General features: G+C 40.3%; 1 protein-coding gene across 2 annotated transcripts in view; it reads left to right on the top strand.

Moving 5' to 3' along the window:
• The first annotated feature begins 870 nt into the window (after positions 1 to 870).
• snrka (SNF related kinase a) overlaps positions 871 to 24039 on the top strand; it is a 36762-nt gene continuing 13593 nt past the window's right edge. Inside the window, exons 1-3 of one of the 2 annotated variants that reach the window (XM_053433090.1) lie at positions 871 to 1112; positions 1938 to 2651; positions 22237 to 22378. In XM_053433090.1, coding sequence (XP_053289065.1) covers positions 2063 to 2651; positions 22237 to 22378 — 731 coding nt within the window. In that variant the 5' untranslated portion in view covers positions 871 to 1112; positions 1938 to 2062. Of the gene's footprint in view, positions 1113 to 1937; positions 2652 to 10156; positions 10279 to 22236; positions 22379 to 24039 lie in introns of those variants that run through there. The other variant, XM_053433091.1, reaches the window with a different exon arrangement.

Here is a 24039-nt window from a genome sequence, read left to right on the forward strand (position 1 = left end):
TCCTCTCACTCATGTATTATTGTAGCCAGTGATGCCTTCAAGCAAACGCCACATTTTTTAATGAGTCACAGAAAACCAGATCATTCTAAAATAACTCAAATAAAGGTCAAAACAAAGGTCTGTTTCTGTCTGTCACTAGATGTCACTGTGCGCCATTTATTGGGAAGACCACGCAACACTAACATCCAATGGATCCATTGATCGAAAACAGAAAAGGCTATGAAAATGCTATGGAAATGGATGCATGTATGAAGGGAAAATAATGGATTCAAAAATGAGCATGTGACTCATCATCACATGTTTTGTTGTCTGTGTATTTGTATTCGATTGAAGACTATTGGGGTAACATATTGCACCTCCTGGCATTAATATCTCAGAATGTCATTTTAAAACTCTCCTTATTCTGCCTGTCATCCCCTCACCAGGAACACACCGTGTTTTTATTGTTCTCTAAATGCTTCTCCAGCCTTTCCCCATTCAAAGACAGTTTGACGTCACAGCTGCGGTTAGTGATGCGCTCGTGTTGCCTTCAAGTGCTCTTCGTTAGAGTCACTCTCCGAACTCCGTGACCGTGAATAAAACAATTTATCCCACACATAAACCCATTTAAGCCGAGAAGCAATGCACAAGTAATACAAATAAATCTGATTATTATTAATAGTATTCCATCTGGGTTGTTGATACAGAAATAAATCACACTGTGATTGTTGTAAATGTAAATATTGGTTTCAGTATTTTTGTGTCATGCAGAGTGTCTCTTGAAGCACTTTTGGATCGCGTGTGTGATTTGCCTTGAAATTCAGGAAAAAGTGTGACAGTGTGAGAAAAGCCGACACGTTCTTTCAAGCACGTGAAGGCAGCATCGCAACCACGGCTGGGAGGATGCAACCATTGCGATCAGTGCTGCCTCTGCCAACGATGCAAGTCCTGGTTTTACGGATGAACCCCGGGCACAGGCACCTCCTGCGTGCCGCCGTCACCCCACAGAGGCTGCACCATCCCCGCCTACTCTGATAATTCGCCCTCAATTCACTCCAGGAGCCGACCGAGCCCAGGCACCCGGCGGAGACCGGACTCAGGGCTTTATGTTTACCGAGCAGAAGCTGCGAGAGGTGAGCCCAGCGAGTCGTAGTAACTTTAGCTTGCTACATGCTACATGCTATCGGCGGCTAGCAGGGAGATATCTGACCAAGCACCTGTTCACCTGTGCGGGCAGCGCTCCGTTCCGGGGCTGAAACGTGTTTGGGTGGTGACTACTGTCGGGTGGGTTTGTGAATTAGCCGCCATCGTTTAAACGTTACTGACGGAGAGCGGCTAACGTCAGTCTGCCAGGAAGCTAACGCTGATCAATCAATGAACGACGAGCTAGCCCCCTGGTAACATTCGGCTAACGTCAGTCGCTGTGCTACACGCTGGGCCCCCGATATGCAGCAGACTTCTGGACTAGTTTGTCAAACTCTGCTGTGGTAGCACAACATCAGACCGTACGCGGGACCGTATAAATCTTTGCTGTGTGGATCCAGAAAAGTTGAATGTGCTTCGCCGTAGCAGCACATCAGGATACACGAGCTAACGTCAGAGCTGCAGCCAATTCAAGTCCCTCTGAATGTATCCAGCTAACTGGGGATTAAGTAATGCAGTTTATCTATGCACTAACTTGTATATTACTTCTGAAAAGTATTAGTACAATGCAAATTATTTCACAATATGTCCAAGCATTATTCTGCACGTCTCACGATGGGAATGAGCAGGTGCCTCAGTATTATTGGAGAGATATAGCAATAAGCTGAACAAGGGGAAATATTTAGAATTTGTATTACATTGTTATTACATATTTGTATTTATGTGCTATTCAGTTTTATGGTCAACTGTGCCCTTCCACGGAAATCCACTGTCAACTGCAACTAGTAATTTTATGTATCTTCTTTTTTTTTTAGGAAGCCAGAGCCATGGGCTTCTCCTTCAGCCTTCGATGAACTGAGCTAAGTTGGACCAACACAACTCAGCCAACCAGTCTCTGCCTGCAGTGGGGGCCTCCCTCTCCCCAGCGCACGCTCCAGCTATGGCAGGATTCAAGCGGGGATATGATGGCAAAATTGCCGGCCTATATGACCTTGACAAGACGCTGGGCCGTGGCCACTTTGCCGTGGTGAAGCTGGCACGCCATGTCTTCACTGGCGAGAAAGTTGCAGTGAAGGTGATAGACAAGACTAAGCTGGACACGGTGGCCACAGGTCACCTCTTTCAGGAAGTCCGCTGCATGAAGCTGGTCCAACATCCAAACATCGTGCGCCTGTATGAAGTGATAGACACTCAGACCAAACTTTACCTCATCTTGGAGCTAGGTGATGGAGGAGATATGTTTGACTACATCATGAAGCATGAGGAGGGCCTGAACGAAGAGCTGGCCAAGAAATATTTTGCCCAGATTGTCCACGCTATCTCTTACTGCCATCGGCTGCATGTGGTGCACAGGGACCTCAAGCCGGAGAATGTGGTGTTCTTCGAGAAACAAGGGCTGGTAAAGCTCACTGACTTTGGATTCAGTAATAAATTTCAGCCGGGGAAGAAGCTGACAACCAGTTGTGGATCTCTGGCATACTCTGCACCAGAAATACTGTTGGGCGATGAGTATGATGCTCCAGCTGTAGGTATGGAAATCACACATGCTGATGAATGACACTAAAGAAATGAAAGGAGTCATACTGTACATTAGAATGTGACAGAGAGTTATATTACTTTACCAACAGAAGTAAGCATTATCTTTGATCGAGACCATTAAGGAAAATATATTGCTTTTACCCGAGATCTGTAGTCATTTCATCTTTTATAATTCATCGTTTGTTTTCAGTTGGAAGAACAAAGCTTGTTGCATGCCGCCTCAATGTGTTGTCACACCTCAGTTCACACCCCTCCCTCCCAAAAACCCTGTCTTTTTCAGAACAGCTTTTGGAATCAAGCTACAAAACAGGGCATCTTTATCAAAGTGTAATTGAAACTCAGCTTGAAAACAGCGGTGAAATGTGGTCGGCAGTGCGGCTCCTGGTTAGCACCTGTTTCACACTTTTGTTTTCTCACAGACTTATGCTCACCGTGGCTTGTCTTTGGTTTTCAATGCTTCAATTCAGAGCAGCCGTCAATCGTGTGCCAGGGCCCAATTCAACTATACATGTTCAGAGTTTGAATTGTTTTAAATGTCAAGCTGGGTGCTCAAGCACTATGCTTGCAGTAGTATTTGACACTGGTCATTTTGCAGGCTGCCACAGACCATGTGTTACAAGGTCAGCTCTACTAGCACTGATGTCCATGGGTGTCCCATTGCACTAAATTAACTGGCTCATTGATTTTCTATGAGGGCTGACAGAGTGCAGACAGATGGATTGTGTGTCTTTCCATGACATGATATAATATCGCTCACATCAGGTAGTGTCAGTGATGGCAACGATGTGCACAGTTGAACTTGTTTCTCAGGCGGTGTGGTGGTTCATTTGGTGCTAATCCTTAGGGAGTCTTTGAGAATTTGGTCTCATGATTGTTTGTAAAAATAGGGAATGCATTCAAACTAGGGATGGGCATTCGATTAAATTGTCTTAATCGATCGTCGGGAGAATTAAAGATAGATTTTCGATTAATCATTAATATTTTTATATTAAAATTCACTATTTATAGGCTATATTAGAATGCAGTGAAAATAGAAAAATCACCGTGTTTCCTCGTTGAGGTCTTTATTACAAGATGAACAACTCTTGCGGCCGTTAAACGGGATCCGTTCACTGGTTACACTTGAAAATATGCGCTGCTGTACTCTTAAGCCCCGCTGAGAGAGCAGCTAGCTGCTGAGAGCTAGCTCGATTTGACGGTTCTCGACCTCTCAGTCCGGTTGTTGTCACGCCCTCACTCCCGGAACCCCTCACCCAGACCCGGGTCTGTCCGGGTTCCCCTCTGCGTGGACTGACGGTCCATTTGCGGACATGAAACCGAGCAGCGGAGGCTAACTCCTGGCTGCTTCCTCCAGCTGCTAACATCCTCGCTGTGCTGTGTTCAGGGCAACTCGGATATTCCGTCCTCCTGCTACATAGCGAACATTCAATAGTTTTATCGATGAAAAAATAATGTCATCGACGAAATTCTTAATGATCGATTAATCGATCGTCGATTAATTATGCCCATCCCTAATTCAAACGCAGCAGTTTGCCAAGTAGCTAAAATTGGCTTTTTTCATTACAGCTCTCATAAACTGAGAGGGAATGATGAAACTGTGCTTACTTTTTCACTGAACTTTACACATAAACCGACGTATAATGATTCCTGGTAAGAACTTTGATATATTGGGCTCGACCCTGGACATTGAAGGAATTAGTATATTGCTGCACAGCATCCTGTGCTGTTATAGAAACTGGTCACAATGAAGGGAGTCAAGTATGTGAAGTAGGTGCCCCACCCCTACATAGACATTGGTAGCTTTACCTCAGCTTGGAGCTGATTGACTGGGGTTAACATCATTAAACTTATGCTTATGTGGAACAGGGATCGGTAAAAGCATTATTTGCAAATAACCTCCAAAAATATGAGGGTATGCTGAAAAACTTGATTTGTGTATTTTTCAGCATGTATAGCACCTTTGGCTTACATTGTAATTCATTTTGAAATGGAATGTGTCTCAAACAACGAGTGCAGATCTAAAAACTTTCCAAGTGCGCATACCTAAAGGAAGATACACATCTGGTCTTACGGGTTCAAACTGTTCCAGTGCAACATCAGATTAAATACAGAGTCTTGTTTTTTTTGGAACATCATGTGTCATGCCTATCTATGAGTGGTATGTTGAGCTATTATGTAATGTCGTACTACCATCTGCATTTTTGTTCAGTGTCTGTTTGCCATTCATATATATTATATATTATATATTCATATAAACTTGATTGTGCTGAGCAGAGTTGATCAGTGGACCTGTGCTTGGTGCCAGGTGTTTGTTGTGTGTGATGTACTTTGAGGCTCTGACAGTAATTGCAGAGGTACAACTTCTGTCTGTGTTATGTGGCCACAGCCCCCTGCAGCCGTACAGTTGAGTGTACTTAAAGGCATCGATCTCTGGTACTGTGTTTTCTGCTGGTGTGCGGTGCATTTTAGTCAAGTGTTGCGGTGTGGAGCTTGTGTGGCTGTGATCAGAGCATTAGACTGGTGTTTTTGCTCCAACATCAATGTAATGAGCTGAAAGGGCTTAATGTGTTTTCTGTGCATCTTCCAACAATATGCAACTAAATCAGGTGCCTCTGGTAGGGGCAGCACACTTTAGGAACTCTGGAGCACCTAGCACCAACACCCTTTATGGATTTGTCTTACTCCTGAGACACACTGCTGATGTTTCATGTGCACGGCGGCTATTTTGCTGAACTAGTGCAGAGTGAGCATTCTGGAAAAGTAGTGCCCTCACTCACTCACAAAGGTGTCAGTTTTATGTTATGTTGTCATATATATATTTTCTCTTTTTTTTGCTGAGTGATGTGTGAAAAACCGTTGATTGAGTCTTCTTAGGCTGCCTAGCCTCTCTAACCTGCTAACATGGGTGTTGAAGTGAAAACAAAGACATAGTACACATGCCATGCACACGCAATGCAGGCCTTATGTCCAGGACCTGATGCCTTTGTCCTCTCAGTGTGCTCCAGTCTTTTCTCTATAAAATGAAAGCACATATTCAGGCCAGGCCTTGGTTTTCCTTTGGCCATCCTTATCTGTCCTTTTATCTGGTATACTTACACAGACACATTTATAGGTATGCTGGAGATAAAGTTAGTCATTAATGAAAAAAAAAAAAAACTCTCTCTCTCTCTCTCTCTCTCTCTCTCTCTCTCTCTCTCTCTCTCTCTCTCTCTCTCTCTCTCTCTCTCTCTCTATATATATATATATATATATATATATATATATATATATATATATATATATATATATATATATAATCACCCTCCCTTCTATCTTTATCATTTCTGGTTTTCCTGTTGCACAAAACACTAGTCCTTTTGAGTCAATGTTACGGATGTGTTTAATCGTCAGGGTAACAGGCAGTAGAGGACTTCCTCTTTCATGACAGGATATGATTTTTGAGTTTGGATTTTACATGAAAGCAAGACATCACCCTATATAATCAAACTACTGATTATAATTGCCTGTACTATACACTACTACTATGTGAGTAGACTTCATGAGAGTGGTCACAGGGTGATTATAGCTTTCTCTGTATTTTGAAAACTACATTCCTTGTCCCTGCATTTATTCTTCATATAAACCAGCTGATCATGACTTGACGTATAAAAGCAGACAAAAAAAACTCAGAAGGTGATGTGTTAGACACTTGAGCTGATGGAAAACAACCATCAACCTATTAACTACCCTGTGCCTGTCTACTGCAGAGCTGTTATGCAGGTCTTGGCATCTTCACCACTGTCTTTAGACAGCACCTAGAAGCTCTTAATTCCAGTCCTGGTTACTGTCTCCTGCTGCCTGGAGATGGGAAGAACAGTTAATCCATGCTTTTATTTGTACTAGGAGAGGATGAGAGGGAGGAAGGATGCTGCAGTCCTGTGGTGACTCAGACTGTCTGTCGTTGATTAGAACTCATCCATCTGCTTCACACCCCTGGGCCAAAGACCAGCTCCCTAATTATCTGTACCTTTGTACAGCCCAAACATAATATTAGTGAATCTCTCTATTAGGGAGGGGTGAGATGAGTAAGGTAAATGTGTGTCATGCGGGGATGTTCCGAGCGGAGAAATAGACATTTTCATTTAGAAGTGTCGACAGTCAGAAAAAAGCCCAATCAGGAGTCTGTGGGTATCTCATGCACATGACTGTGCTCGACTTGACGAGTTTTAATCAACTGAGGGATCTTTGCCTGATGATTTAAATCTTGACTTTCAGGGAGCAACCCTACTGGTGAATAAACTGTCAGTAACAAGCAGCTTTCATTGTCCCTGATGCTTTTCTTTCTCATCACTTAAGTTTCTGTGGAATATATAGAGCTGCAACATTTGACTTATATTTTAGACAACTTAATTTCCTGCTTCATGTCCTCAAACTTTTTTTTAGGTTTACACTATTTCTCTCAAGGATGGTTTCTCAGTGAATCTGTCTTATTTCCACTCTTTCATTTAGTTTCATAGATCTTAAATTTATCTCGCATTTTTTAAACAATGTTTAAGCAATTTACAAAATTTGCCGTACAGTTACCCTTATTAATCAACAATTCGTTTTTACCTTTACAGACACTAAGCAGGTCTATACCTACCTTATGCGATTGTGCTTGCTGTACTCTAACAATAACAGCTGTATCACTTAAAAGTTGATTCTTTGGAGAGACGTTTATGTGCCACATGCGAATGAAGTCATGACACCTGGTCACATCTGCAGTTTGAGTTATGCTGTTGTTGTTAGAAATCTAAGTTCACAGGATTGTGTTGTGGTGTTTTGCTGTCACTGCCTTATTTTAATTATGAGTTTGAGAACATGTCTAGTCATTGAATAGATTGTCCAGTCTAATTTAAGTTGCTCAGAAATTTTTGATGTTTACAGTTTGTTGCTGTTAATGGAAATGTATACATCTGTGTTTGTGTCCTTCTTTAACTTTGTGAAGTGACACTCAAGGGAGGACACCTTTTAGGGAAGCTGAAATTAAAGAGAAAGTTGCATGTGAATGTGGATGGAAAGACTGGAACAAATGCATCTTGTTCTTTTTCCATTAATACCCATGTTATAAATGACCCCAGAAGTTGGTATTTTTCAGTTCTTCATATCAGGCAGAGCATGTAATTCCTAAGAGCATCAGAAGAACACAAAATGTAAATATTTATAATTCTACGGTGAATGTGCATGTTCGTGCTCCTATATACCCATAACAGTTGGTATCCATAAAAGCCACCTTAGTTTTTCTCTCGCATTCGCTCTTATTTATTTAAAAGCATAGAAATGTAGTTAAAGACAGTGGGTAATCGGATATGTTCCTGTACAACTGTGTGTGTGAGCGATTTCCAAAGTGGAAGAAGGATAAAGGCAGAATTTAGCACACTGGCTGAGACAGCAAACGGTCAGCTGTTGGTCAGTAATGTTGGGGATTAGTCAAAGCCAGCTGCACTCCCAAGAGTGAGAGAGAGACTGGCAGACAGGCAAACTGACACACATCAATGGAGGGGATGAAAAGTGACAAATCGTGCAAACTGCAAGTCATGAGGACAAACTGTTTTCCACTGGTAGACTGTACTTCCAGTAAACTTGTATGTTTGTCTTCAGATTTTAACTAATTTACATCAATAATTTAAATCTATTAATAATAAACTCTTGGCTTATACTCTAAAAATGTTTAGCCACACTACATGTATGGCTCAGTTTGCAATTGTCACCCACGTTGTTCAAGACCAAAATAACAACTATTATAAATAATATTAAACAAACTATATAACACTTTTCTTAAAAATGTTATAAAATGCTTTACAAAGATACACAAGCTAAAATAAAAAATTAGTATAAATAAAAGCCATTGTCAATTCAGTTGGCATGCAGAGTTCCACAGTGTGGATACTGGTCAGTCCAGCAGGGCTCAATCCACAAATCTCAGTAGCCCAGAGGGCAAGTAACAGGTCAACAAATCTGAGAGGTATTTGGGAGCATCGCAAATATCTCTCACAAGTTACACTAATCACAAATTATTAGGACCAGAACAGTACTGAAATTTACTTTGTGTTTAAACTGAATCGATATCGAATTGGAAATCAAATCTAGATCTTGGGAATCGGAATCAAATCATTTTTGGATATCAGTGGTGATACCCAGCATCAGTTATGAAATCACCAATATATAAGGGAACTGTGAAGAACAGGTACAGTAGGTGTATTACTGCGGTGCCAAAAGGCACAGTGAAAAATTGTAGGTGTACCTAAATGATGTGCTAGTGTACCTTAAGGAAAAAGTTAGGGTTTTATCATCAGCTTCAGCAGTACTTTGTGTTTCGTCCTCATTTGTTAACAGTAATTTAGGAATGGCGTAAGTAGTTCATATCTTACTTGCCAAACATCGACATGTTAACATTGTCATGGAGAACATGTTAACTGGCCAATGTTTGCATTCAGGTCAAAGCACCAGTATGCCATAATATATTCCCACAGAGTTGCTGGCACGGCTGTGTATGCTCAGTCTTGTGAAAAAGATGTTTTGACCTTACAAAAAAGGCAGCAAATTGAAAAATGGTTGTGAGTAGGGATGGGCATTCGATTAAATTGTCTTAATCGATTGTTGGGAGAATTAACGATCGATTTTCGATTAATCATTAATATTTTTATATTAAAATTCACTATTTATAGGCTATATTAAAATGCAGTGAAAATAGAAAAAACAGTGTTTCCTCATTGAGATCTTATTACAAGATGAACCACTCTTGTGGCAGTTAAACTTGAAAATATGCTGTACTCTTAAACCCTGATGAGAGAGGAGCAGCTAGCCGCGGGGAGCTAGCTGGATTTGACGGTTCTCGACCTTTCAGTCTGGTTGTTGTCCCGTTCTAACTCCCGGAACCCCTCACACAGAACCGGGTCTCGCCGGGTTCCCTTTCCCGTGGACTGACGGTCCGTGTGCGGACATGAAGCCGAGCGAGCAGCGGAGGCTAGCTTCAGGCTTCTTCCTCAAGCTGCTAACATCCTCACTGTGCTGCGTTCAGGGCAACTCGGATATTCCGACCGCCTGCCACATAACGAAATCCATTTTTTTCGTCGATGAAAAAATAATGCCATCGACGAAATTCTTAATGATCAATAATTGATCGTCGATTAATTATGCCCATCCCTAGTTTTGAGACTAGTGTATCGTATAATATTAATCCTAGGCGTTTTGTTATGTTTACATTTGACAATGTGTGTGGCAATTGTCTAAGTCACACACCTTTAAACCCAAGTGGCAATGTTGATTTATCTATCATTGTCAATGTTGTCCACTTATCATCCATCAATTAATCTTTGATACAGAAGTTTGTATTAGTCCAACAGAGGGATAGGTTGACACACGCTGCGATGTGGTTACCACAGTGGCCCTCAGGAAGAGACTGTCTTTGTAAAGCAAAAGGAAGCTGACACTTGGGTAATAGCAGCAGTCATTAGCTCACTTTCTTCTAGGGTGTGTGGTTCCCAAGAGTAGGACTCATCACTTTGTGGGCAGACATGTGCCAATTAGTGTTTGGACTTGACGTAAGCTGTGATGTGTCTGTGGAGGTTTGATTGATACAGTTTGGATTTCTGACCTGTAAGTACTGTGCAGTTTTAGTTTTTCTGTCTGATTTTCAGAGCAATGTATGAGAGACTTGCTGCTTTCTGTAGCTTTCTCTGCAGCTACAGATGCCTTTACAACATAGTTTGAATCCCCTTACCCCTCATTCAGCCTTGGTTTTTAGCAATTTTCAATGCTTTAAGTTAATATTATTTTTGATTTGATTGAATTGTTGGTCCCGTTTTTCTATAGGCCTATGTGATGCCATCAAATAGCTTTTTCTGTCATAACCAAACACAAAAAAAATCAACAAATGTTCACACTTATGGAGCTGGAACCATCAAACGTTGAACAATCTTGCTTGAGAGCTGACTTAATCTGCAAATTTGCTGATTCATGTTTCAATGTAGTAGGTAGTTGGCTGGTCAAATAGGAGATGGCTACCAATAGCTACCATTTGTCTTGAAGACATTACACTTACTGAAGTCCACTATGTACTGACAGAGACACTGTTGGTAAAACAGTAACTTTTTCTATCCCTGCAAGATAAAGTATTAAAATGCACAACAAACCTATGTAAGTGGACAAATGCAGCATTTTAGACATGTAATCAATGCTGCTCTTTGCCTTCCAGAGATATTAAAGTGTCATGGTTTACCACTGTTAACAGTGGAAATGCTGTGATACACTGTATCATATTGCAGCTGTATCATCCACTGCTGCCAGGATGTGTAGCCAAACTTTACAGCATGGGCTGTGTGTTATCAGCTGGAGGCAGTAGAGGTGTGTGATATGTGACAGAGTGTGCAGCCAGACTCTACATCAGTATCTGTTTTCAACGTCACTGTGACTTGGCCATCTTCCTTTGCCTTGTCTTATATTCCTGTCATCTTTTCCACTTCCTGAACACTAGTCCAGGTTGAGCTGGCAGATGTCTAGACTGCTCTGGATCTGACACATCTGCTATTAATACACACAGTGAGCTGATGAGTGGGAGAGGTACTCTCTGGTTGACTTATCCACTAGTTCACAGCCCAGAAAACGCAGCCAGCACTGTACCTCATCTGGCCAGCGTTTGGTGAGCCAGCCGAAACATTGAATCAGCCAGCTGTCAGCTCATTTGCTCTCTGTGTCTCTATCAACTGCCAGTTGAAGCGAACATGATGTATTTTGATCACTAAAATCCAAATAATGACTTAACTAGACAGGCCCCCTTTTAAGATAATGGCTATAAATTAGAAGACACAATGAAAGGAAATTGTGTAGTCTTAGTTCTTACCAAGACAGAGCTGCTTGATTGTCTATATCATTGGGGGCAACTACCATCGCCTATAAAATCTAATTCCATGGGAAACCTTACTCGTGATCCAACTGTAAAGAGAAGACAGTGAGCAGGCAAGGGCACGGAGGTGATTAAATGTAATTATTCCTTTCAGTGATCCATGACAAATTATAGGTGGTGTTGCTGTGTGCAATGAGGCCTATCACCCTTTATCACCACAGGCCACTGGATAGGCCTAGTTGGCTGCCTAACGGATAATTTAATGGCTTGTTGATATGCAGAAAAACATGTTTGTGGGATGACTTTAAGTATGTCTTGTTCAACTTGAAGCTGTCTGTTGCTCTAAAGATGACTGTGTTTAAATGTTGGTGACTGTTCTTGATCAACTAAACATTCTTACACTCAACAATGGTACATCAACGGTAATCAAACTCTCTGGAAAAGTTTTTCTATAAGAGGAGGTAGATGGAGAAATCAAGATTGATAATGATAATATTGTTTGGTTTAATACATAAAACTGTGTGACACTTAAGGCTCCGCGATATGACACAATATATAAACTTAACTCAAAGTGTTCGGCAGTTTACGCTGTCCTTTCGACTTTTTAGCTCAACTCGGCTCCATGTGTCTCTTATGTCCGTTCTCTGGCATTTGTGTCTCACTGCGCGTGTCTCTCCCACGTGTGTCTCTCTCTGGAAGCTTTGCTGCTGACTTTTGAACCAAAGGATCAATCAGTTAACAGCCCTCAGCTGAACTGAGTAATCCTCTGGTCTAGGTAGAGGTGCTCTCTGATATCAAATTGATCTAAAAAAAAAAAACACCTCGTCATTCAGAAAGAAAATATTCTTGTAAATGTGTCCTTGTTTAACTCCATAAAATAAAACACATAATTCGATTTGAATTCTTTGCCTTAAATCTATGATGTAACTGGATAAGTTTCAACGCAGTAACATGTGTGCTTATTTATAAAAAGTAAGCGTCAAGCTTTGCTTTTAAAGGTGTTCACTGGGAGCACTGGGCTGTCTGACAGCTAATCACATACGTGGTTCAGAGGTTCCTACCTGACCCCTGAACCACGTATGCTATTGGCTTACAAATGTGTTTGTTTAGGGCCCCAGTAAGACCAGGACCTTCAGCCAGAGGATTTGTTTTGCATTGATCCCTAAGTGCTAAGAAATGTTTCAATTAAAAAGCTTTAAACTACTCATTACAGTATTTCTCAGGGCTGTGCTCCAGTTCCTTCAACATGGTCCCCTGTTATTGGTGCTGTGGCTGCTGTCATTTCAAGCTGCTTGGTGGTTTATCAGCGCAGAGCAGGAGAGGACAATATGCCAAGATACAAATCCCACAGTCGCTAATTAAAGTACCATGGCTCTGCAGTGATTCAGAGCAGTAGGAGGGAGTGTTCACTAAATGGCAGATGTGTGTGTGTAAACAGGGATACAGAAATGAGATTGGGAAGAGAAGGGAGACATGAGCATGGTGTACAAAGAAGTGGTGGTGAGAGGTAGAGACCATTCCCACCATTTAGGCCACTCTGGCATTGCCTTTAGAGAATCTCTCCTGAGTGTGTGAGATCTCAGCTTCTCTGCTTTGCTGCTCACAAACTGGAAACAGGATGCCCACCCTGACGAGGTTAACTGACACACACAGAGACATATCATACACTTCACGTGCAAACGAGCAATAGAAAACTGTTTCTTTATTTTTTTTTAGAGCGTCCCATGCAGCCCCCGGCATGATGCCCATGTCGAGGTTAGCAAAATTATCGAGTAAATGTTTATATATTATGTGATAAGTCGATATTTTAATTATCGCGACAGGCTACTCTGTGCTTTTTGTTACATTGGGGTGCTTGTTGAAGCCAAGATGAGAATGCGGAAATGTATTTTTATAACATTATATTGTTATTTTCAGTTTTTTACACGCTGATTGTTTTGCTGGTGAAGACATGCATTTTAAGCTGGTTTTGTTTGCAAATCGCTCGGTAACATAGCTGATAAAATGTAAGCTTTACATGGCTCCCCAGGTTGTGTGAGATTGAGACTATCAGATGGTGGTGTGTAGGGATGCCATGTAATTGTGTTGCAGTGTGTATGTGTTTTTATGTTCGCCAGGCCTGACAGAGGCTCATTTAGCAACAGAGTGTTACTATGGTGACATGCTCTGAATGTGAGTCGGCCAGGTGTGAGGTAGTACTCCTGGGGTCCCTGGGGTCTCTGCCTCGACTTTCCTTTCCATCTGTGGCTTCAGTCACTTTGGTCAGCAATCAAAAAACATATATATTCAAAAATCATCATTTTAGGACCATTTTATACCACTGATATGATAATATAATATTGCAACTACACCCTTTTAAAGAGCACATCTTACAAATACATGTATTAATTCTGACTTTTTTAAGCCACACACAACCAAAACAATAACTAAAATGGACTCTCTGGTTCTAATAACAAAAATTGCTCTTGAATACATATTTGACAGTGGATATTTGTTACCATCTTGTTAAACTGGATCGGATGGTTATGCGGACGCCCTGTCAGCCCTAGTTCTGAACGAGCGGCAGTAATAATGAACACAGTGTAAACCCAGTATTCTCACCTTTTTGTTGCCACTCTTCTTAAAAAAAAGTAGTTGGAACAACTTAATCAAGTTTAAGGGCTCTCATCTCATCCTGCTTAAATACAAAATGTTTTCACTCCATCTCATTTGTGATTCACTGTCTGTTTCGCTCTGTGTGAATGAAAACACTAAATTACAGTGACATTTTTCTGTAACAAACATTCATGTAAACACAACAGGCAATGCATTGAGGTCAGCAAAACATTCAAGTTCATGTTTATTTATTGGACGATAAGCCGATAGTAATGATGGTGACAGGCCTAGTTGTAATGCTGAAGCCTCTAAGCTTAAGTCTAAAAGTATTTGGTTGTGTTTGTATGGAGGGTTATATATGCTGCTGTCCAATCCTGGTTGTAGCAGCCACATCGTTTTCTTTCACAGTGTAGCAGGTCCCTCGAGGGCCTAGCACGGTTTTAGTCCCACAACACACTATTCTCTCAGAATCACAATTTCAAATGTTTATATTACCAGATCAAAAGCACCGCTAGTTTATTGTTTGAGCTGCAACTAGAGCACAAATATTTTTTCGGTAGCAAACTGATCAAAGATTTAAATTTGTTGTTGCAGGGTTTATTATCAGTAATGATAATTAGTAGTGCTAGGGTTAATACAACAGTACATGTTAAATGTTTGTAACGTGTTAAACTGGTTCAATGTTACACGGTATAACTTGTCCAAAGGACCCATTGTTTGATAGACACAAAACACGTCATGTAAATTTTTGCATAATGTGTGGCAACCACACTCAAAGTAAAATAAGAAAACGTCTTGATTAATGTGGTTTATTTTACATAGTATGACACACAATATGCTCTGATGAGCATGTGTTGCTGGAATGTGCAAACTATCAATAATATTAGTTTGTTTTAATTGTATTAAACACAAAAATAACTAAATCACAGTCCATTTCAGCATAACAAATCATATTACTGCACTGTAGTTAACCAAACATGATATTTGTGATTACGCGATTTTTCTTGTTTTTGTTTCATTACTACTTTTACTAAAATAGTATTATAAAAAGTTAGTAAACAGTTGCTAACTAACAATGATGTGACCTGCTTTGGTTATGAATGCATTCAGTTGAATATTTGTACTAGTACTACTATTTATTTCACATGACAAAGATTTAACATAAAATATATTTTCACAATTACTGGTTGCACCACCTGACATTTTTTGGGTGGTAAAAATAAAGTTAAAAAAATTACTCACTGTTCCAAGTTCTTAGTAATTATGCATTATGTATAATTTAAAAGACCCTTAGGCTACCTTTTTGGAACCTTTGTCATTGACCCCTGTAAATATGGGTGTAGTAGTCCAGCCCCTTAAAGCCAAGAGCATGGATGTGACTCTCTCTTGTTAAGCCTGCGCACTGGTGACAACAGTGGCGTTGGCAGAAGTCATATTATTTTTGGTTTGTCCGTATGGACTTTAATCCCATTCTTATGAGCAGAATTATCTCAGGAACGCCTTGAGAGAATGTCTTCAAATTAGGCTCAACCATTAACTTGGACTCAAATATTTGATACTTGTGGTCAGTCATCAACGTCATGGGGACCTCATACTTTGGGCATTGTCAACACGATATCTAAGTAGAAGCCTCAAGGCTATTTCTTAAATTTGGCACAAAATTTCTCTTGAACTTTGGCGGTTTTGCAAAAACTTCTGGCCACTATTTAACACCTTATCTCAGGGACAGACGGGGAGATAGTCACTTCATTTCCTGCAAGTTGACGAGTTGGTAGTCATAGAAATGTATGGCTTTAATTCAAGTCTTATGTGACAGTAAACAAAATATTTTGTGGTGTTTTTGTTTTATGGGTAAAACAAAACAGGCAAATTAATCGGTTGACACATTAACAATTGTGACATTCTAGAGACCATAGAGTTACTAATGGAAATATGTATAAGTATTAATATAATTCAATAGTGACAATACTTTTTCTGTCCATAATTCTAAATAAAGGTGATATTTATGCTATGTGAGTGGTTTAGGAATAAGGGATTTTTCTGTCTTTGATATTCAAATGAGGGAAGAAGCCCCCAGCCATCATGGTAATAGAAGACAACATGAGGCAGGAGGTGCCAGGGAGAGACTTGCACTTTATTCTGGTTCTCTGGCTCTCATCCATATTCAGCAGCATCAGCACTGAGAGCCAGCTTATTTATTTTTTCCCTTCCTCTCTCTGTCTTACTCACATAATTTCTCATTGCATCTGTTAATTACACACACTAACCCCACATGTGAACAGATATCAATCACATATTCTTTCATTTACGCCAAAAAAAATATCCTCTTTTTCAAATCAGCGATCCAATGATGTGCTGTCTACGTCATTGTATTCTGTGTGCCGTGGTTCTTTTCACATCTATTGATCTTCCTATCTTACTTATCTTACCATCACTGGCAGGATGAGGAGGATAAATATGCCCCAGTGATACAACCAACATTAAAAATAAAAATACCTCATATCCCACCACAATAAGTACAGGCACTGTTATTTTCCATGTGCTTAAAGCCTGTTGTACCTCAGTCAGCTGAGGAAGGTTCATACTTATTAATATAGAGATCTAGAACTGTGACATGTCCGTCTGTCTCAACCCTCATTCTTTCTGAGACCTCATTTGCATATTGTTCTTTGTTGTCTGTGGCATTCTTTATATGGTAAAATTATGATTTGATCCGTTTAATACCAATCACTTTGGTAATAAATTGATGAATAGAAGATGAATTATGGAGGCTCTAAACAGGAACTAAAGAATTACCATGTTTTTGACTGAAAGTCAGTTGTACAGTCTGTTATGCGATGCATTTTTAAGCTCTAATTACTTTCTACGGTTTGCTGTAGGTTGGAGTAGTATCATTAGCACATTAAGAGTTGTCAAACATGTCTCTTCATGCTGTGTGTGTGTCTATACAATAACCACATAGATAACACACTGAAAGAAAGTCTATTTTATCTTGGAAAACACACAGTTTAAAGTTGTTAATTAGTTAATTAAGAGTTGAAAAGAAAGTAAAGTGCTTTGCACATACTCCAAAAAACCTAACTCTATCTATAAAGATTTTGTCAGCATCTGCTTTGACAAAGTTGTAGAGAGCACACTTGATATGAGGCGTGGTTTTCTCACTGGCTGCGTGAGCAGCATTGTGTTTGAACTTCTTTTAGTTCATTTTGGTTCCCATGTTATCTGCCTGCGTGAGCCGGCCATAAGGTTTTGATTGTTAGTGCCGAACTGGAAGATGCCAACTGACCGCACATAGTGTGGATGTGAGTCATCATAAGATGATGTTCTGTAACATATAAATGGAAAGATGACCGGAATATTCTATTTGCAACTCTTGTAAACATCAAAATCATAGTAATGCTGATTTAGAATAAGGTCAGTATTCATAAGATTGCACACATGTAAACATATACAATGAGACATAAAATTATGAAAATAGAAGTGTTCTTAAACTTGTGACTGGTATTTTTTGGATTGTTTATATAATACCACACACTAAAGGAAAGACCTGTGACACATGAGAGGGAAAGCTGGACAGCAGTCTCTAGCAGGTGATGGAGCACCACCACGTTTGTATTTGACAGATATAGGTCTTAAGCAGATCTACATCTGTCACCTGAAGTGCCCTGTCCACTCTATCTGCCTGCCACTGACAGCACCATTCATGTTAATGTGATTAGAGCGTGTGTGTGTGAGTGTAAGAGTCTGAAGGCCTGAAGAGAACGTTTTAGTGCACTTCTGCTTGACAGTTCTGTAAATGTTGGTGACAGACTGTAGAATTGCTGCTGATTAACATGGCTGGGGTGTTTTTCCTTTTGCGTGCTTTGCAAATATTGCTTGAGAGGGGTTGATGTCAAACTGAAAATTATGCAAACTAAAGCCAGTGGGCTCCTGCTGCTTACTTGGCTGCACCTAATGGATTTAGCTATCTTCACAGTTTAAGCTGTGCTTCATCAGATGTGGACTAAATGTAGACACTTCATATCCCAAATATTTTGGTTTTAGGATTAATTATCAATCAAAGACGGTCTGTCTGAACTCATAAGGACCAACCATCCCGTCCAGAATGTGTCAGGGTTCCTCAGTCGAAGTGTTCCGCAGAACCTCTACCTCCCCCTTTTTAAATGGGGAAATCTGTCTTTAAAGCAGAGCTGCACATTGATCCACTAAGCCCCTCCCACTTGTGCTGACACATATCCGGACACAGGTGATTCTATTGCATAGAGCAGTTCTTTGTAGAAGCTTCCTACAAAGTATCGTATTGTATCAACCCGGGTTTTACTTAGCATTGGATCAGAAAGGACATTAGTGCTATCATACATCACTAGTCTGTCGTTACAGTAAGTTAAATATAGCCAGTTTATATAAAGTAGTTCCTTGAATGTTATCACTATAAACCAAGTTTTCCTCCACTTATGTTATGTGACATTCTCTGCTGCTTCTTCCTGTTTACACTTTCTATTTTAAGCTGCTGCCGGTTATATCAGCGTGGGAGTACACTGATTTAAGTTGTAGGTGTGTCCATACACAATGAAGACTTGATATATCATTTTATTTATTGGGCCTAACTATGTTCCCAACTTATTATAAACTCCATTTAGTACATTTTTAATACTCAAAGTCTACAGTAATGTTGTAGGATTATTCTTATGTCTGAAAAAAATCATGCATATGATAACAGCTTTATTGGGAATTTGCCTGCTGTGAGCACATAGAGAAGGAGAGTAGGAAATAAGTAGTAATAAGAAACTTAAACAAGCCCTCGGCAGAGTGTAGCCCCAAGCACAACTAGGACGTGTTCTCACCAACAGCACTAGGAGCACACATGGAGCAGGAAAATGAATAGGTAAAAAAATCTTCAGTGGCTGTTTTGTGGGGTTTATTGAAAGTAATAGGGGCAGCTATTTTGACGTATGATGATAGGCTGCATTGTGTTTTGGCCTTTGCCCAAAGTACAAGCCAACCTCTGTTTAGTGCTGGTTATCAGACTTTGTGACAGTTGGATGCCTCAGCACTGAAAGGAGACATTTAGACCACCCACAGTGGAGGATTGTAATAATGTCCAAAGTACACAGGAACAGACTATATTGCCCTGCTATGACCCAGATCCTTTTTTGTTGCACTTGTTGTAGTTCAGCATCACCCAACTTTAAGGTTCTTGTGTCAATTAGCATAAAAGATAGCATAGGCAGCTGGGAAACTTAGAAAAACTACATTTTAACAAATTGTAGCATTTATATTCATATTAAATGAAATAGGCAAGCAAAAGTTTGGTAAATAAATGTATCTCCAATAGCAATAACAATAAACAAGTTATATCATCATTTTTTTTGTTTTACTTCCAAAACTAATGTTTGGTTTTCAGACTTTCTCTTGGAAAATCTCAGACAACGTTACCGCCTGTGAAGGACAGTTTATTTTAACATACAGTATGAGCCTGTCACTCTGATCTGCATCATTTCAGTCTTGGCTTTTTGGCGCATCTGAAATTAATTATCAATACCATTTCTAGTGCACCAACAGTAATGTTCACAACAGCCAAGTCAAGAAGAACATAGACATGAGTCGGTATCAGTCTGTCCTCCTGTCCTCCTGTCCTCTGTCCTCTGCTGCTGTGAATCACTACCCATGCGTTGTTGCTAAGAGGATAAACTGATCCAGCCCATGTTTTGCTTGTGGTCACTTTGCCCGTATGGAGCAGGCTTCAGCTGTGGAGCACTGGCAGAAGCAAATACCCCCATATGCTGGTGCAAGGGTTTACATGATCTTTTTTTTTTTTTTTTTTTACTACTTCATGGTTAAATGGAATTGGTTTAAAATACGCCTCAGGGACACTCATCTCCTGTACCCTGTGTGCTGATGACCCCGCTGGCTGTGACAGACCGGAGGAGAGAGGCACTCGCCACACTTCAGTTGGTGCACATGATTCTGAATCATTTCAAGCTCTTCGACAAAAAATAAATTGGTTTTAAACCCAATATGTATTTTTCAGCATTGAGTGTGTCACAGTCTATTAGTAGGAGAGAGACGATGAACAAGGCAGTTGTTAAAAAAAGAATGTGTATTTGTGTGCTGATAAATAGACTACAAACAGGGGTCATTAATACAATTAACTCTCCTGCTACTACTGTTGACTTTTGATGTGCATTATGCAATACCTTCTGTAACTGACACACCCTTGATTACATTGGTTCAGCTCTAAACTGTTGGAAACAAAGACTTGTTCTCAGGTGCTAAGAATCCTGAATGAACTGCTTTGAACTAGAACTCATTTGTGGGAATACGTGCATCAGAGCTGGAGAGGAGTTGAGGATAAGTTAACAGATAGGTGTTACTTGACAGAGAGTATTAAAATCCAAACCAAACAAATTCTATTCACTTCAAACCACTAAGCGCTCTCCCTGAATAAGTCCAGCTTATCTTGTTCCGTTTCTGAACACTCACTTAGTTTAATTATGTAGTGTTTGGCCTTCGGCTAAGACCTGCAATACCTACACAAACCCAGCGAAGTCAGGTCTAAAGACGGGGCTTGTGTAATGTAGAATGCATTCCTGCTGAGAGATAGCTAACTCAAGGTTGAGCCTCCAGCTAAAAGCATTTAGGAATCAATATGAAATGTTTTATATCATGTCTCTGAAAGAAAGAAATGTAGTCTTACAGCGTTAGATTTTTTCTTAGTATCTGGCATTTTTTCTTATACTTCATTAGGACTCAATACTGCAAACCCATTGAGTGTTGAGGGCATCTGAGCATTTTAGCTTAATTAAAAAGTTACTTAAAAAACCTGATCACGGTAATTACTCCAGCGCTGCCAATAGGAGCTGCTGTAATGTCGGTTTTCCCCCTCCAGTCTAAGTGAGTTGGTTCTGCTTCTGTGCAGACAGGAGACAGACGATGATGATGCACACATTAATTAACAAATGTTTATGAGGAGATATAATTGTAATGTTTGTTCAGATATATTACATGTGTCTGTAAGAGAGGGAGTTACGGACTCTGCATACTATAAGAATGACAGGAAGGTGTTCACCCCTCCTGCTGTTAGTTGTGTTACCACTGTTCTCGCTGCTGGAGCGAGGAGTGTGCGTGTGCATGTTTTTGGTTGTACGGGCCAGTGCTTCTGCACACTGATGGTTTATTTTCTCTCTGTGCTCCCAGCAACAGCAGATACACACAGATGAATTGACTTGACATTCATCGTAATGTTTACACATACACATTTGTATGAGAGCACTGTGTATGAGAAGTTGTTTGGGGTTTTAATGAAATAGGCACATTATATATATATATATATATATATACAGACAGTCACTCCTGTACTGTCCTCCTGCACCAGGCTGGTTAAAATCAGAGGAGATAGAGAAGATGGGGGAGGAAGTGACCTTGATTTGCTACAGAACATTCCCCCCAAACTTCCCTCTCTCTACGTTGTTTACCAGGCCCTCTGAGTACATCCCCTTCCTTTAATTGTCTCCTCGTTTCAATACTGTGGCGTCTATTCCACCATTACAGTCCCACACTTTCTTCTAAAGAAAAAAAAAACGGAGACGTTCTTCCTACCCCAGCACCGTCTGAAGTGACGCCAATTAGTATTATAGTTATAGATGTGTATTTTGCATGAAGGTTCAATATGTCACAATAACTGTTTTTATTGAAGTTTGAGCACATCAAAATGCTGATGGCTTTATTTCGTAGAAGTCAGATGTTGTGGTCAGAGTGAGATTTCATTACTCTATGTCACAATGAATGTGATTGCTACATCTGCTCTTGTTGCTTTATTTCCCATAATATTAGGCAAACAATTTAACAGTCTTATCAACCTTTGCAACTGAAAGCTTCTTATATCACCTTGAACAACCACAATACCTTCATATTGTGTAGAATTAACTGAGGAATCTATGTTCGATAAATAAATCAAATTGCATCCTCAGAACAGCCCGTCTATGGGCCAAGGACAGTGTGTGATTGCTCTGACTGAATGCTGTTTTTTTAATAATTGTATATAATTCGACCATGATTGCTTCTCTGATTGAAAAACAATAGACGTGAATTAAGATTGTTTCTTTGTGTTTCCTCAGATATCTGGAGTCTGGGTGTGATCCTGTTCATGTTGGTATGTGGCCAGCCACCCTTCCAGGAAGCAAACGACAGCGAGACCCTCACCATGATCATGGACTGTAAATACACTGTACCAGCTCACGTCTCCAGGGCCTGCGAAGAGTGAGTAATCGAACTTAGAGGAATAAATCTGATGAAGTTCAGTTTGTGGTCATTGTTTAACCCATTAAAACCTAAGTCCGTTGAAAGTCAGCCGGATTCAATGTGTGAACACAGCAGGGAATCCCCAGCTGGATTCACTGCGAGCGAGTGGCAGGGTTGATGGGAAAAATTAGTCAACAAATATCTACTGTTAAAAAGAGGTGTAACACATGTAGAAGACACCAACAAAGATTTCCAGAGAGTTTGTGGTGATAGCGGCTGAGTTCATACGTCACCTCCTGCCTCTGCTTGCTGCACCCGGCTGCTCCACCTCTCGCAGGAATAATGTGGAGGATTTATTGCTGTTGAGAACCACCTGCTGGGATGTGCATGTGTGAAAAGCAATCATGTCTGAAAACAGCTTTTGACTTGAGCCTTGAGAACATCGATCAGGTCTTATCTACACTGTTATTTTCATAGTCTTAAAGGGTAACAGTAAGACTTGCACCAGACCTTTCTCTTTTTTATTTGCTGGTTGCCTGGGCTTTATTTATTCCTATTCTGCCCTACTTACCACCATATCCCTGTGTGTATTGGATAAATCCCAGTTTTCTTTGTCTGTGTCTGGCTTACGGTCGACATGCTGGATGTGGTTTGGAGAACAACCAATCACATTAATCTAAGGTGCAGTCTGTAGTCAGGGCATCGACCTGTAAACCATACTGCAGTTAGCTTGCTCTAGATACCAGATCATAGTACAGATGTCTTTGATACAATCATTATGATAATAATTTTCAGCTAGCAGTAAGGGTTAATGCATTGTGCTACTAGGATTGAAACAGTAACTGATTTCCTGGTAGACCATGGTCAAATTTAGAGGGATAGTTGTTTTGTTTATACCATATTTAATTATTGTGACAGTTTGATTGCTACTGTCAGGCATCAACCAAAGTTTGGAAGTCTCCAAAACACAGGGGCAGCAAGCAATGTGCCCTTTTTGTTTTGTTTTGTAAAAATATGGAGGAGGGAGCTGTTACAGTAGGAGAGTTGCTATTGCTTGGGCCGTAGCTAACATCTGCTATCTGTATACTGTCGCCCAATTCTTTGCGTGAATTATCAACCTTCTCTCCTCCACCCATTATTGAAATATCACCATCTTTTTTGTTCATAATGGTGATATTATTCAAATGTAAACTTTGTGAAATTACCTCAGTTTCTGGAAAACTTTCATCACATTTAAACAACTCTGCGATAATGCAGATAATTCTGGTCACTATAATCGTGATACAAAGTTTCCAAACATCTGTAAGTGCTTATCGACACACAGACCTAAACACAGATGGTAGATCGTCATGGTAATTTAAGATTCAGTGTCACTTTGGCCTGCAGACCAGTGGAGGAGCAAAACATTGACCTTCTGGTTAGTGGACGACCCACTCTATCTCCTGAGCCACAGCCACCCCCTGCCCCCCTAACAATCTTCAGAACTGTATATTTAGAAGTGTCAATACATGCGATAAAGAAACAAATGACTTATAGTAGAGTTCATGGGCCTTTGCTGTGTTATTTCATGCAATGTTAAAGACAGAATTCTACCAAATATTTACAGTTTAATATGAACAACTCAAATATTCTGTCTCCCTGAGCTTCTGGATTAGTGGTCTGCATGGTAAAGTGGAGCG

Source organism: Pleuronectes platessa, chromosome 10 (genome assembly GCF_947347685.1).
Source record: "Pleuronectes platessa chromosome 10, fPlePla1.1, whole genome shotgun sequence".
Taxonomy (NCBI): domain Eukaryota; kingdom Metazoa; phylum Chordata; class Actinopteri; order Pleuronectiformes; family Pleuronectidae; genus Pleuronectes; species Pleuronectes platessa.